The sequence below is a fragment of the Etheostoma spectabile genome, chromosome 11, assembly GCF_008692095.1.
Source record: "Etheostoma spectabile isolate EspeVRDwgs_2016 chromosome 11, UIUC_Espe_1.0, whole genome shotgun sequence".
Lineage (NCBI taxonomy): Eukaryota > Metazoa > Chordata > Actinopteri > Perciformes > Percidae > Etheostoma > Etheostoma spectabile.
Window position 1 is genome coordinate 1,474,737 of NC_045743.1, and position 15,692 is coordinate 1,490,428.

At 41.3% G+C, this 15,692-nt stretch overlaps 1 protein-coding gene across 2 annotated transcripts in view; it reads right to left on the reverse strand.

Moving 5' to 3' along the window:
• Positions 1-8,607: 8,607 nt before the first annotated feature.
• The window catches only part of slc49a4 (solute carrier family 49 member 4), a 46,359-nt gene continuing 39,274 nt past the window's right edge, over positions 8,608-15,692 (reverse strand). The window contains exon 10 of one of the 2 annotated variants that reach the window (XM_032528838.1): positions 8,608-10,198. In XM_032528838.1, the coding sequence (XP_032384729.1) occupies positions 10,083-10,198 (116 nt within the window). In that variant the 3' untranslated portion in view covers positions 8,608-10,082. The remainder of the gene's footprint in view (positions 10,199-15,692) is intronic. The other variant, XR_004334004.1, reaches the window with a different exon arrangement.

A 15,692-nucleotide genomic window follows, 5' to 3' on the forward strand; every position in this document is an offset into this window, starting at 1 on the left:
TGCGTAGAGGTCAGCCCCGGCAGATCTAACTGGTAACGCTCCACCTCCCACACAAGCTCCGGCTCCTTCCCCCACGGAGAGGTGACATTCCACGTCCCCAGAGCCAGCCTCCGCTGCCCAGGTCTGGTCAGTCAAGGCCCCTGACCTTCACTGCCACCCATGTGGCAGCGCACCTGACCCGCTTTGTCACCAGTCCTGTTTGTAGTATTTATGGACAGGATATTGAGTTGTTGGGGTGGAGAGGGGTTGCAGTTCGGTGGGCTCGGGATCTCATTGCTGCTTTTTGCGGATGATGTGGTCCTGATGGCATCATCATCCTGTGACCTTTGGCGCTCACTGGATCGGTTTGCAGCCAAGTGCGAAGCGGGTGGGATGAGGAGCAGCACCTCTGAATCTGAGCCCATGGTTCTCAACAGGAAACCAATGGAGTGCCTTTTCCAGGTTAGGAATGAGTCCTTACTCCAAGTGAAGGAGTTTGAATACTTGGGGACCTTGTTCCCGAGTGAGGGGACAATGGAGCGGGAGATTGGTCGGAGAATCGGCGCAGCAGGTGCGGTATTACTTTCAGTTTATCGCAACATTGTGACGAAAAGAGAGCTGAGCCAGAAGGCAAAGCTCTCTATCTACCGGGCAATTTTCATTCCTACCCTCACCTATGGTCATGAAGGCTGGGTGATGACTGAAAGAACGAGATCTAGGGTACAAGCGGCCGAAATGGGTTTCTTTAGGAGGGTGGCTTGCGTCTCCCTTAGAGATATGGTGAGAAGCTCAGTCATCCGAGAGGAGCTCGGAGTAGAGCCAGTTGAGGTGGTTCAGGTATCTGGTGAGGATGCCTCCTGGGCACCTCCCTAGGGAGGTGTTCCAGGCACGTCCAGCTGGGAGGAGGCCTTGGGGAAGACCCAGGACTAGGTGGAGAGATTATATCTCCAACCTGGCCTGGGAACGCCTCGGGATCCCCCAGTTGGAGCTGGTTGATGTGGCTTGGGAAAGGGAAGTTTGGGGTCCCCTACTGGAGCTGCTCCCCCCCCGACCCGATACCGGATAAGCAGACGAAGATGGAAGGATGGATTAAGATGTAAGATGAAGGTTTGATTCAAACCAACATAAAGAGCATTACAGTAATCCAACCTTGAACTAGTAAAAACCTTAAATCGCCTTTTCTAGATCATTCATGTTGAGGAAAGGCTTAACTTTAGCCAGGAGACAAAGCTGGAAAAAGCTCATTCCAACAACATTGCTGATTTGCTTGTCAAATTTCATGTTGCAATCAAAAGTTACCCCCTATATTTCTGACAGCTGGCTTAAGGTATGAAACCAGAGCTCCCAAACTCAAAGCTGGACCATTTGGCCTGCCTAAAGTAGTGAAGATGATACACTCAGTTTTAGCTTCGTTCAAGAAAGTTTTGAGAAAGCCACAACTTAATATCATTAATACAACTAAGCAGGGAGTCTAGTTGTGACATTGTCATTTTGTTTCTTAGGCAAATAAATTTGCCAAACTGGGGTCAAGACTTGTTTTTAGAATTTTCCTGTTCAAATTGTTTTTGTTAGCTTGCCTAGCACTGTCTCAAAGAGTTCAAAGAGTTTTTACAAAGACTTGACTGTGTTCTGATAATGGAAAGTTAATTAAGCTAACATGGTAACGTCAAGCCTTCATGGTGCTTCAATGCTGCTTCCACAGGCTGTGCTACTGAGGCATGCTGTCTAAATGGCCATTTAAAGGAAACATCTCTCAGCAGTCTGCCTTAAAACTAAAGCACCTACACTCACCTTTGATGAAGAGGAAGGGCAGGGGAAACAAATGATGTTTCAAGTGGGCAAAACAGCTGCATATCATGACAGAGGAGCTCAGAGGAGCCCACAGAGGGCCCAGACTCCTTTTGAAAAGCCCATCTACATTAGATGAGGATGGCGTCTGTAGGGGAGGTGAGCTGTGATTTAAATAGGCAGCCTCCCGGATCAAAGCCTGTCACGCTGTTCTTCTGGCTACAGCCTTTCCGCTTGCATGGTTATCATAATTGCTCTTGCTCAGAGGACATGCTGCTTCCGTCAGGGCCACGTCCTCCTGCATTAGAGCTGAGGAGCCTCAGCCAAGCAGAACCTGGCTTTGCAGGTAAAGCCTTTTCTTCTTTCCCTCCTCGGAACATCTCAGGAAGTTTGACACAGTTAGTTTTAGGAATAACAAGAGGGTACTTCATCAGCGACAGCTTCAAGGCTCATCAGGTTTAGTCAGCCTTGGCCATCTAACATGCTTTCATTGACCTTTGTAATCACATTTTACTTTCTCTTATGAAAATTAAACTGAACACAGGATCTATCTACTGAATTTCAAACCTGCCCTCCATAGGCTTAAAAGTTGTAAAAAAAAAAAAGGAAAATGGAGGCAGTGGTGGCCTTGGATAACATTAGTTAGAAAGGATCCCAATGTTAATATTACGATGGCAAAACTCCAAATGTCCATAGACAATTCTCAAACCACTTCTGCAGCATAAACCATTTTCGGTATATTCTTAACAAACAGTTGTGCCCCCAGTATGGCCAAACATTGCTTCTGTGTTGCACTATTGGCCTGTCAAAAGAACAAAGATTAATTTATTTACCCATATCTTGATGGTCTTGGTGACTGTATGTAGTGGTGTGGCTTGAGTTTAATGGATTCAGTGGTTCAATTCATCCAAAATAAAAACTTCTCACCATTGAAATCCTTTGTAACAGAATCCAAGCTGAGTGAAAACAGCTGTGATCTTCCACATAACGACAAACTTCAAACTTTTTAAAGTCACCTTTTAAGCCTTGAGGGGATAGCCTACATGTTTGATATTCCGAAAACTTAAGAGTGGAGACTCCCTGAAGTGCTGTTGGCTGGACATGACAAATTCAACAAAGAAATAATACATGGCAAGGTTTCCTTTCATATGAATACTGCCTTTCAATCATTATCCAGTTTATGGAGCGTGTTGTCTTTTTGGTAATTTAGCAGGAAGCGTAAGTAACCAGAAAGCACAGATTTGGTGATTTGCAAGTCAAAACACATTTTTGGTTTTTAGATGTCCAGGTCACATATACTGCATCTGATGTTTCAACAGCACTGAAAATGTGCATTTCGGTGTGAAAAAGAGCCAACTAGTCATCAAAATACAGAAAAGCATTTTAAGATTATCACTACAGGAATATATACTGTATGGCAAACTCCTTAAAAAGGCTATTTGAAAGTTTGAAAACGCAGGTTACTGTGCTCACTAATTTATAACAGTAAATTGTTAATTATAAATGCAGTATTCTGATATAATGAGCCTTCACACCTGCTGGAAGGCACAGGTGAGAATACTGCTGTTATGTGTATTGTGTGCAAGCACTTAACTAATGTTTTTTATACAGAGCAACTTGCAATTAATGCGCATGAGTGAGTTTTATGTAATCCTTGAGACACATGGCTGTCACACAATAACTGTCACAGCCCCTAAACCTGTGCCCAAAATGCTTTGTAAGCACTAAATCAGCTCGCTGTGTACCCGCAGGCAAGTGTCTTCCTTACATCTCACATAAGTCTGTCTCTCAGTTTTTATTAATTCCGGTGGAGGATTTTTTACCTTAATAGGCCTTAATGTAGTGTTTTCCCACAGGAGAGGCCAAATGCCTCAAATTCACCAGTGATGAATTGGCAAATTAGTGATCAGCTGTCAAATGCCGTTAGCTTGGGCTTTTGCAGCCCATCGCTCCAAATCAGGAGCACCTAGCCCTTTTTAATATGTGGAAGATAAAGTAACTAGCACTGTGATAGCAGTGCTGTTAAATGAGCCAGTTGAAAGCACGGCTCATTTTTCATAATCCTGAAAAAGTCAATTAAGGGATTTGTGGAGCTCAGGGAGGCCCAAGGAGACATTGAGGTGCAACGCTAGAAAAGAGACACAAGTGAGTTTTAGCCAGAAGAGGTAGAAAAACAGGCAGTGTCTCAACAGAAACACACAATGGGAAATGTTACAAGGCTGCATATAACCGGAGAACACAAAATATGGGGTATTAAAATGTCAGACGCAGTGACAGCGACACCAGTTTTCGTCAGCCAGCCATTGGCTTTCACAGCATTGACACGATCAACAAAAGCCAAAATACCAAATTGCTTGTGGGTAAAAAAAAAAAATAACTTACCCACCATGTCCCACCCTGAAATACCATGTCCCACCCTGAAAACAAACCAGAGGAAAACATTGGATTTGAACTCCTTCTGAAAAGCTGTTAAACAGTTAGTTCTTCGTCTGTGAACATGTATGCATCATTACCTTATCTCTCTCTGACAAAAAAACACACAGCCACTTCTTTTGTGCTGTGCTTGTCAGAGAAGGTCGAATGTATTTGCTTACACTGAGGCCGCTAACAAGAATAGTGTTTTCTCTTTAATAACATTCCTCTGTGTGAATCAAACAGCTCCTCTGTTTTTTAAGGTTATTTTTTGGGGCTTTTACCTTTGTCGCATAGAGACATTGGAAAGGCATGAAAGGGGGAGAAAGATGGGGGATGACACGCAGCAAAGGGCAGCAGGCCAGATTGGAACGGGGCAAACACTCTTGTGTGTTCTTATTGTGCTCTTGATGTTTGTAGTTTGTAGATTGAATCTTTTCTGCTGTGGGTTAGTCCTGCACCTTCTCGTTGTCTCTGACATGAATTTAAATATCTTTAACAAGTGAAGATTTGCCTTAGGTCCACTCTGATTGGTTTATCCTGAGATTATACCAATATAAGTAAACCACATACGAATGTGTTTGTGTATTGGCATCTTGTGGTTTTCAATTAAAAAGACGGAATAAATCAGCAGATGTTATATACTGTATATAGTTTCAGTTGCAGAATGACAAGGTTGATTCATGGGTTTTGTTTTTGGTTATGACTTTAAATCCTCCACGACAGACAAATGCCACAAGCATTCGGAATTCATTACTATGTCTTATTTTTTAAAAATCACATCATTTTTAAACAAACAGTGCATCATTGTTTGGCTGACAACCATTTGAAGCAACTCAACAACCTTTCCTTGGGACCATTTCTTGGATTTCCAACACTGCAAATAAACAAACACACCCATGATAAAAATGCATCAATTAATAACCATACTCTGTTTACTCTTGGCAGGTTTACATTGTTCATTTATGTGCAGGATTAGCCTTTTCCTGTTATTTTATATATCATATTTCTGATATTTTGGTTTTATCGCAGTGTACAGAGAACACAGGGGACAGAGGCTGGAAGAGAAAAGGAAAAAAGCTAAAACTGTTTCAATAAACTGAAAAGCCAAAACAAAGTACGGTTCTTTTCACTGCAGGATTTGTGATGAATGCACGTGACAGCTCCTCTGAAACCAAACAGATCGCTATAAACCAACAGTGGATTCATTTCACATCCCTGCAGGCCTGGTTTTGCAAATACCATGCAATCATTTGAGGCACACCCAACTTAAAACCATCCGTTCTGTGCTTTTGCAGGACCAGATCTTCATTTCTAACAGTTATTTTGTTCATGTCATTTGTGAATTTGATTCCTGACAAAAGCCTCGGCTTAGGTCAGGAGTTCCTACCAGCTTAAATGGCACCAGTTCAAAGGATCATAAACAGAATCATTTTTGTAGATGAAGTGAAATTAATCTCAGCATCTTTTAGTTCACACACACAGCCATTGATGCTAATTGACGAAAAAACAGTCTGGGATGAGACGCCCAGAGGACGTTTTTCTCGCCAGCAACAGAGCATGAGCTCATCTGCAGCTGGGACACCAGGGGGAGGGGACTATTCATGCGGGCATTTAATGGATGGTTAAATAACAGTGACATCATGCCTATAGTCCATGCATGTTCATCCTGTTTTGTATTAGAAAAAAGAGGAAAGTAGGAAACTAAGACATTTCCAAGAATGTAGGTGTCCCTTGTGAGCACTCCTGCATTTGGACGATGTGCAAGAACATTACTGGTGCTGACAAACTAAACAGCCATGAGTCAAGCACCACAGAGCGAACTGCCTTAAGAACGGCTGTAGGCCAAAACAAAAAAAATAGAACCTCCATCGATCTAAATGAACTGGAACAGCTCTAAAAGAGATTGGACATGAAATTACTTACCCCGCACTAAGTTATTCAGTTTTCTGATTTTTGTTAAGTGTTTGTTTATATAATGAAGTAGTCGTATGAACAGACAAATGTTACAACAATATTCAGTTAACTAAAACACACAACAAAATATAAAGTAACCCAGATTTTCTCACATACTCTTTATATTATATTATTAATATATATATATATAATAGATATCATGATATATATACCGATATATATATTACTCACCGGCACTTTTATTAAGGTCACCGTCCAACTGCTCGTTAAACACGAATTTCTAAGCAGCAATCCAGGGGCGGCAACTCAGTGCATTTAGGGATGTAGCATGGTCAAGAGAATCTCCTGCATTCAAACGAGTATCAGTATGGGGAAAGAAGGTTTTGGGACTTTGAAGGGATGATTTTTGGGTGCCAAAAGGGCGGGTTTGAGTATTTCGAAATGAATTAGGGGATTTTCCCCCAAAATCTCTCGGGGTTTTACAGGAATGGTCCGAAAAAAAAAAAACATCCAGTAGCGGCAGTTCGTGGGCGGAAACCCTTTTTGATGCCAGAGGTCAGGAAAAAGGCCAGAGGTTCGAGTGAAAAAGGGCAACAGTGACTCAAAAACCACCCGTTAAAAACCAAGGTGGGCAAGAGCCTCTGAAGCACAGTATGTGAATTTTGGGGCAGAGGGGTACAGCAGCAAAGACCACTGGGGTCCCAACCCCTTTTCAGCAAGAACAGGAAACTGAGATAAATTTGCCAAGCTCATCAAATTGGACATAGGTTTGGGAAAAAACTTTGCCGGCTGATGATCTCTTCTGCGCGACGTCGGATGGGGGTCAGAATTTGCGTTACAAAAGAACTGGGTCCATCTGCCTTGTATCAAGGTTTAGGCGGGGGGTGGTGGTGTCATGGGGTGGGGAAAAATTTTCTTGGGACTCTTTGGGGCCCCCTTGGGGACCCAAAGGCATCGTTGCAACCCCCGCCCGAGTATTGTTGCTGACCAGTCCTCCCTTTTGCCTAATTTCCCAATTCTATGGCTACTTTTAGAGATAACGCCATGTAAAAAGCTGGAATCATCACAGAGGTTTTGAACAGACAAGAGTTCCTGATCAAATGGCCTCCACACACCCGATTAAAAACCCAAAAGAGAATTTTGGGGGGGGTGGGGGAAGGGAGATTGATCATGGGATGTCAGCCGCAAAAACTGCGGCAAAGTGTGTGCATATGTCAAAAGGACCAAAAATCCCGGGGAAGCTTCCAGACCTTGTTTAAACTATGCCCAACGGGGTTGAGGGAGTTCTGAACCAAAAGGGGGCAACCGTTTCAGTGGGGTCCTAAATAAAGGGCCGGGGGTGAATATTATATATATTAATATATATATATATATATAATTTTATTATATTAATAATAAATATACATCCGGCCAAAATATACATCAACCCCGGGCCCCTTTTAGTAAATAAAATATTATATATATATATATATTCTATAAATATTATATTTTATATTTTTTATTCCCTCACTCACTCACTCCCCTACCGGGGCCCTTATTAGGTACACCTGTAACGCTCGTTCCTTTTTCTAAGCGCCAAAACCCTGTATATATAAAATATATATATATTATTATTTTAATATTAAAATTATATTTTTAAAAAAACATATTGCGGGTTTAGATCTGGTCATCTGTGACTTGGAGAAAAAACCCGGGAAAAACAGGTTCCCCAGGTCACAACTCAAGAACAGGCAGGGTTTGGTATAAAGTTTTACCTGGGGCAAGAAGGCAAAAGGGGCCATAAAAACCAAAAGGCAGATTACACAGGCAAAATTATCCAAAGGGGGGGACAAAGGTCCATTTCCAAGGGGGGCGGGGCGGCCCCCGGGAAACAAAGGCGGAAAGCTAAGGCAAAGGCAATAAAAATACTGAGGGTTGATGGAGAAAGTGGGGGTTTTTGGGGGATGGGAATGGCAGGAAAAGGGGGTTACCTGCTGGCGGATCTGAAAGGGAATTTAAAGTGGCGGAAAAACAAAGTCAACGGAGTTGTTCGGCACTGTAAAAGGGACCACAAAACGATTTGGTAAGGGGCAAGCTGTGAAATGAAAACAAAATGTAAATAAGTGCACTCTGGTGGTTTTTTAAAAGAAACATTTTCTATTGGTTGGCTCTATCAAAATACCAAAAGAACCAAAAGCAATTTGGGATTCTGCCCCCAAACAGCTGCAAATTTTAATCCGGGCCTAACCAGAGAACAAAAACATTTTTAAATAAGATTTTATTTTAAAAAGGTCGGAAAATTAACGTCCCCTTTTTTTTTTCCTTTCCACAAAACAAAGGATTTTTTAACCCCAAACTCGGGAAAACCCGATGTGTGGGTAGGCAGAAAAAAAGACCTTTTAAAAATTTAACAGATAAAATGGGCACGTGTGGGGAGAGGGCCCAACGACAGCACTGGGCAATTAAGGAAAAATTAAAAAAAAAAGACAACCTTTTTTGTACAAGGGGAGGTAAAAAAAAAAAAAAAAAAAAAAACCCAAAAGCCCCACAAAACACCATTAGAGAGGCTCCTCGAACCCCGGAGGAAAACACATTAAAAAGACGTCTTATAGCTGCTGTGCAAGACAAAGACACTAAGAGAAGTCATGGAAAAGTTAGAGAAAAACTTTGTCCGTAAGTGACAGATGTTTTTCATTTACAATGATGTGTTTCCTTGTGGTTGTGTCCCTCCAGATCTGATGCTGGGTTTTTGTCACAGCTCCAGTTCAATCAGTCAAGAAATCCAAGAAAATGGCAACTTTCTTTTCTTACTCCCTTTGGGTCAGTCGGCTCTCAGTTGGCGCAGAGATACCTGCTGGTGCTTGGGAGGAGGAGCCGCTTGGCAATTACAGTGCGGCGTAATCCTCATGTCTGTATGATAAAATAATCTCCCTCAGTGTGCCTCATCTGTGGCTGAAATCAGTACCAAACATCCTGTTTCAGTGAAACTGGGTGTGAAATGTTAATGTTGAGACATTTTCAATAATTACTGGCAGGCTGCTGAGGAAAACACATTTAAAAAACCTGTAAAAAGTTAACGAACATAATGTGGTTAGATTAAAAAGCAGAAATTGACACAATTACCTAGTAATAGCCTGAACAACTTCTGAAACGTGAAGGTGCAACAGTTCAGATGACTCAGCTTCTTCCACGTTGCGGGGGGAAAAAGCGCAGGCTTCTCCAAATCCAGCCCACGTCTCTGGCCGCCATTCAGTCGTAGATAATGTTTGCATAATATTCGTCTTGAGAGGGCAATAAAACATAATATAAGTACCTGCCTCTCAATGACAGTATCACAGGTCACTTAACGGCATCAGGACAGTTAAGCTTCCCCGGTGAGTCCCATCTTGTAGCTCGGAGCAGCACTAAAACACCAGGTCCCCCGTTTAGCCCCGACTCAGCCCAGCCAGGCCTGCTGATTGGCTGACAAAGCTTATGACCCTTTCCTTCCACGTTAGGGGCAGACCGTTGATGCTGAACTGGACTCAAAAGCTTTGAGTCAGTGTCCAGTTACTTGAGCAACGATCAAGGAAGGTGAACAGAGTGGCCGCAAGGGGGGGGGACTTTAAATTGTACATGATCCGTAAACAACAACTACTAAAAGTCTGTCATGCTGTGCCTGGTTAAGAAATTAAACCGTTTACATACGTTTGTGTTTATACAAACAAAGAGACTGACAAATAAAACAGTTAAGGATGTGTTAAACAGTCATATGGCATTGAGTCGATCACATTTAAAGAGTAAACATTGGTGTAGAATCGCTTCTTGGTTCTCGTCTGCAGCCATACAACAGCAATCCATCACCACTGTTACCAATATATACATTTACATCCTAAAATCTTCCGTGATAAAAAAGTGTGGGCTTTCCACCTTCCCTTTGTCTCCGTTTTTCTCCTCCTATTTGTGCAAGAATAATTATTTAGTTCTTTACTGTTAGTTGTAGTGGGGATTTGTTGTCCTCAGCAATGTCACACAGAAACAAAGACGTCCAGGTAGAGGCGGTCGTAAGACTCCCTGAAGAAGAGGATGAGGACGAGGCTGAAGAGACAGGAGCCGGTTAGACACCAGTTTAACCACGATACATCTAGATGAAGGGGAGAGAGAGGGAGACAGATGTATGTTTTTAGGTTAGATTATAAGCAGTCTGCTTCAGCTCATATTCAGAATTTGATACATTGGGTGGACAGGTGGATTATTCACTGTCACCTGCTCAAAGACTTAAACTGTTCTTTCTTTTGACTTCACTTTGGATACTTTATCTATTAACTTAGATTATCTATTGCCTCCTTTTTTTCCTCATCTTTTCCACCTCTGTCTTCATCAAATTGTCTATTTCTTAAAGATATAAATATGCATTATATGGCCCAAGGTATATGAGCATCTCCTTTCTGGACACCCTCTTGACACCATTTCCAAGAGTTATGGCTGTAAGATGATACCTTTTCCTACAATTGCTTTTTTTATATTCTCAGTTCAAGATGATTCCATTCTCCTTGGTCACACACAGTGGGCCATTGCAGTTCCCTCTGTTAGCAAGATGATCAATTCTATTTAAATGAAAGATGTGACCAATCCATCACAAAACCAACCAATCAGATGTGAAAATCAGATGCACGCTCAACGGTTCAATTACGAGATTTTACAAAACATGGAAATGAAATCATTGTGGATGCATGCATGTACTATCACTTAGCAAAATAGATTATACTGGCTCTGTTCTGAATAAGAACCAGAGCTGAACCCTGGCTAAGTACTAGGCAACAGACCGCAACACTGACCATATGTTCCTTCAAAATGAAATATGTGTCCTCTACGTACATCCAGAAACCCTAATGAGTTAGTATGAAGTGACATTGAAAAATTTATGAGTACCATATAGGACTAATGGCTAATCAATAGGAATTCCTGACATCCCATATAGGAAATAAGAACAGTCTCCTGAGCTGCCTTTCATAATGATTCTGAATAAGTCAATGATATTGGCAGTGTTCCCCATTATCATTGACTTACACTTGAACCTAAACATGGTGCAGAAGGAGGTGTTCTATTTTCTCAGCTCTGTTTAAGCTACATTAACCACAGGAGAGGTGCTCTGGCTGTCCGCAATAATGCAGAATCTGGAGGGCAGATAGGAAGCTTGCAGCTGCACTGAACCATTGGCATCTTCACTCATCAGCACACAGACAAATAACCTCATCTTTTTGTCCAACCTCCGTGAGGCACACACTCAGATTTTCACCGTGCGACCTGCAAGAGCATGCAGTCACACATTTGTCTAGACATAAACCCAAATCAAATTTTTTTTTCAAGTGCATTAACTAGCCCTCGCTGTGAAGCCGCCCGTCTCAAGACCACGTAGGTGTTTTGTCCTGAGAGAGACGCTGAGCAGAATCTATGATGGGGGGGGGGGGGATTGGTTGAGGGTGTTTGCAGGGAGGTGTTAAGACTCCTGAAGCAGCCTCATTAATCAGAAGTGTATGAGCTGGACAGCAGGGGAACCGGTGTGGAGGTGGGTTAATGGAGTCGTGTTTATCTGGCCTGCCATCTTCTCCGTCTCACTCTGTCCTGCTTTCTCGCGTGTACGCCTGACAAAGTCTTGTCCATTTAAAGTTGGAGACACACAATCTGTGTGTGTCTGTGTTTTGGTGTGCAGCCTTAAATGAATGCTAACGGGGAGCTTGGTAATTGTAGTAATTAAATCAGGTGATGGGATAAAAAATAGGCAAGCAGCTCAATACCTCCTCTGTGATCTCTAAGGACACTTCTGAAGCCAAGTTTGGAGGGAACAGTTAAAAGTTTATCTGAACAGGATGCAGACGGAGGGGAACTGAGGAAGAGGTGGAGGAAGAAAGGGGATGAAGAAAGAAGAATAGAGCAAATGAGATAAAAGGAAGAAGAGAAGAGAGAAGTAACTGGTTTCTGGAGGCTCATCAGTTCAGCAGTTTGCTTTAAGGTTGATAATCAGATTTTAATGATCAATGTTTAAAGGACAGAGAGTTGAGAGTTAGGTTTCACAACTTATAACCACTGATGGGAATAACGGCATTAAAAGCTGCCAAAAAAGCAGCGCGTTACTATAATTGAAGCTCTTTTTTTTAGATCTCTGAGCAGAGAGTTGAAGACTTTTTTTTACTGTTCTTCCTTGGTTCGAGGGCAGTGCACGTGACAAGTGCCTAAATGCTGACAATTGGCTCAGGTTGAGTAAAATGTCATGGTAATCCAATCAGAAGTAGAGTTGGGCGGGTGTTCGAAAGCATGCATACTCGGAAGCACGGTATGGCGAGCCCAAATGACAGGCATTAAATATCAAAAGTATCAAAACATCTATTGTGTTATTTGTATCGATCCACTATATAAACACAATATCTACATACATGGCATTTGATTGGAGGCTAGTCTCACAGCAGCATTAAAATAGTTTAGATTTGTGTACATTGTTTCTGTTAATAATGTATTGTATTAAGAGTCCATTTCATTATAATATTCAGATTTATCATAAATAATTGAACATGCACATGTATTTTAAGTTCTGTTAAAGAGGGGTGGAGGTGGGGTCACATTTGAGCCTTTACAAATGTACTTTAAAGTAACATAATAGTTACATCTGAAGTAACTAGTAACTCTTATAATTTGTAACTGAGTGAATTAATTTTAATTTAGTTACTTTTTGGAAGAAGTAACTAGTAACTAACTACTTTGTAAAAGTAACTTGCCCGACACTGCTTATAACTTACTGTAATAGAGTGGGTGACTGGACAACTGAAGCTTAGACTAATAAAATCACTAGAATCTCTCTCATTATTTTCCTAAACTTCTTTACTTTTGATCAATTATTTTTATCTGTCATGTGATGATGATCAAGCTACTGATTTAATACTGATTGTTGAAGCTCTTTGCAGAGTTATAAATGGCTGGTAGTTAACGGGCTGAAGAGTAAGGGGGTAAGGAGTTGGTAAACTCACATCTTTTTTTTTTATTAAGATTATTTTTGGGTCTTTTCCCTTTAGTGTAGTGACAGTGGATAGACATGAAAGGAGAGAGATGGGGGGGGGGAATGACACTGGGTGACCTAGAGGCCGCCTCAAGACTGTTTTGTCAATTATCAATCTGTAACTAAAACTTCCAAACTTCTAGAGGTTATACTTGTTGATAGGATGGTAGTATTAAGTATTAAGATAGTAATAAAATAGTAAAGGATATAGTTATAAAAATAAAACAAGGCAGGAGTTTGTGATGATGACGGAGAATGTTGAGTGACTCAACCTGCTAATTAACTGCACCATTACAATTGGACATTAGCCACAAACTACAATTCAACTGCAAACCGCTGCCAGTAACTATACCGGATTCATTGTGACGAAATGATCACATTCAGAAGACGTCAGCGGAAAAGAGGGACAGTTCATCATATTAACAGCCTATTACTGGAGCTGCCACCATCAGCACATTGGTGCCTCAGATAAAGTAAGAGACATGGGCCGACAGGCATCTTATGGCCTTAATCAGTCTTAATTGAGGTCAATGCAGCATTATAATGAATGTGGTTCAGTTCTCCTTTATGAATGCAGTCCTTGCTAAAGAGAACTGGGGTCACACCTCAAGATACATAGACCAGCTTTGTGTAAAGAACAAGATCATTCATCATCCTGCATGCGGAATATTAACTGTAGATTGACAGGTTGGTAAGGACCCCTACAGTATAGAAGCCAGATCATCCATACTGACTGCCAAAGAGCCAAATGTGTACTTTGTAAGTGTGGGTTAATGTGGCGCTATTCTTTGACTCTGACAATGTTACTTCTAACTCATGATTGAAATCTGTCTCAAAAACAATAAAACAGCATGTAAAAAGGCTTATATTGTCTCAGGAGTAACTGAGCTCAATAAAGAAAAGCTGTTTTATTATTATTATTTTTTTAAACACCTCCATTGTCCTTATGGTGGGTTGAAAAAGTTAGTCTGCAAAAGGTATTTTCACTTCTGACGAGAATTAAAAGTTAAGCAGAAAGGAAAAAGAAACTTCTTGGAACTAAAGAACTGCAGCAATTATTTCTCTGTGCTGAATAATCCCTGATTCCCCCTATGCAGGAGACTCTAACAACTCACAGCTGAATGGAATCTCAACGCTCATCTCCCCCCCCCTCCTCATCTTCCTCCTCCTCTTCTTCCTCTCCAAAACCTTTGAGGCTTTTGCTTCACGATACCTCTCTGCTGCTTTGTATTCTGCCTGACGCACCGCGCTAAATGACACAAACACACAGCTGATGAAACAAAACAAAAAAGAGCGATAGGCGCAGATTTATGTTGCCCAGAGGTTTCATTCATGTCTCTGAGTCACGTGGTTCAGAGACTTTGTGGCTTAAAGCAGGACAACAGAGTCAGGAGGCCATGTAGTGCCCACTGAACCAAGACCAGCCTCTCATGGATGTTAAAATGGACATGAGGTAAATTCATAAACGCCTCTCCGTCCCCAGGGAAAGGGAACCATCATTCAGAATGTATAATGAGGCAGAGGGCAGCCAAAAGGAAAACCCTAAAATGAACTGTAAACTGGAAATGAATGGAAATCTTTAAAAAGGTAAGGGCTGCCAATTTTCAATAACGGAAGGTGGAAGGGTTTCGAAAAGAAGAGGCTCATGCAGAATTCATCAGTTTTGAAGTCTGCATATTATTTGCTACATCCATTATGGGACTACAGAGATGAAATTAGAGTAATGAGAATGCCCGCTATAATACCTCCAAAGGGAATGTACAAAATAACAAAAATAATCTTTACAGGAGTGATGTCTTCAAGAGAACAGAACGCAGCTGATCTCTATGCACTTTTCAGTGAGTGAGTTCAAGAGTTGACGCAGAGTAGTGGTAAAAGGTCTTCTACCAGTATTATTTCATACCATGATAGGTCGAGGCACTGACGTCCACGAAAGCAGCGCAGTTGGAGAGGATGCGACTGCTGTTTCGGTACACTCGTGTGATTCCATGTTTTTCACCTTTATGAGGCAAAAAAAAGTCACTGTGGCAAATTTAACTTCAGGCCCTGATAGCAACACAGTCGTTGTCTTCAAAATAGACAATGTTCTGTGCATTCAGTAGAGGAAGTGGTTATAGGTACAATAACAGGGAAGAATTATCACTGGGCAGTACTAAGAACGTTTAATGTATCTTGAATAAGCAATATATATTGAGTGTGAGGATTACTGCACAAAACTGGATGTTTGAGGCAGATTATTGATATTGATCTTTGAGAGTTGAATAAAAATCTGACAACAATACATCAATCAATATTTGTTTTTTCAAACATAAAAACGTTGTTTGATGAATTTGGCTATTAAAAAAATACCAAAGATATGCACTAAGGGGGAAATTACACAGATGACAAATAAACCTGTTGGTGCTATGATGGACCCGTAACGGTGAGACATTAATAATAATAATACCAACAACAACAACAACAACAACAATAATAATACATTTAATTTCTGACACACTTTATATTTAAGTGCTACATAGAAATGCTAAGGACATAAAAGTATTTCAACTAAAAGGACCTCAAACACAACAGTAGCATTTCTGTACTG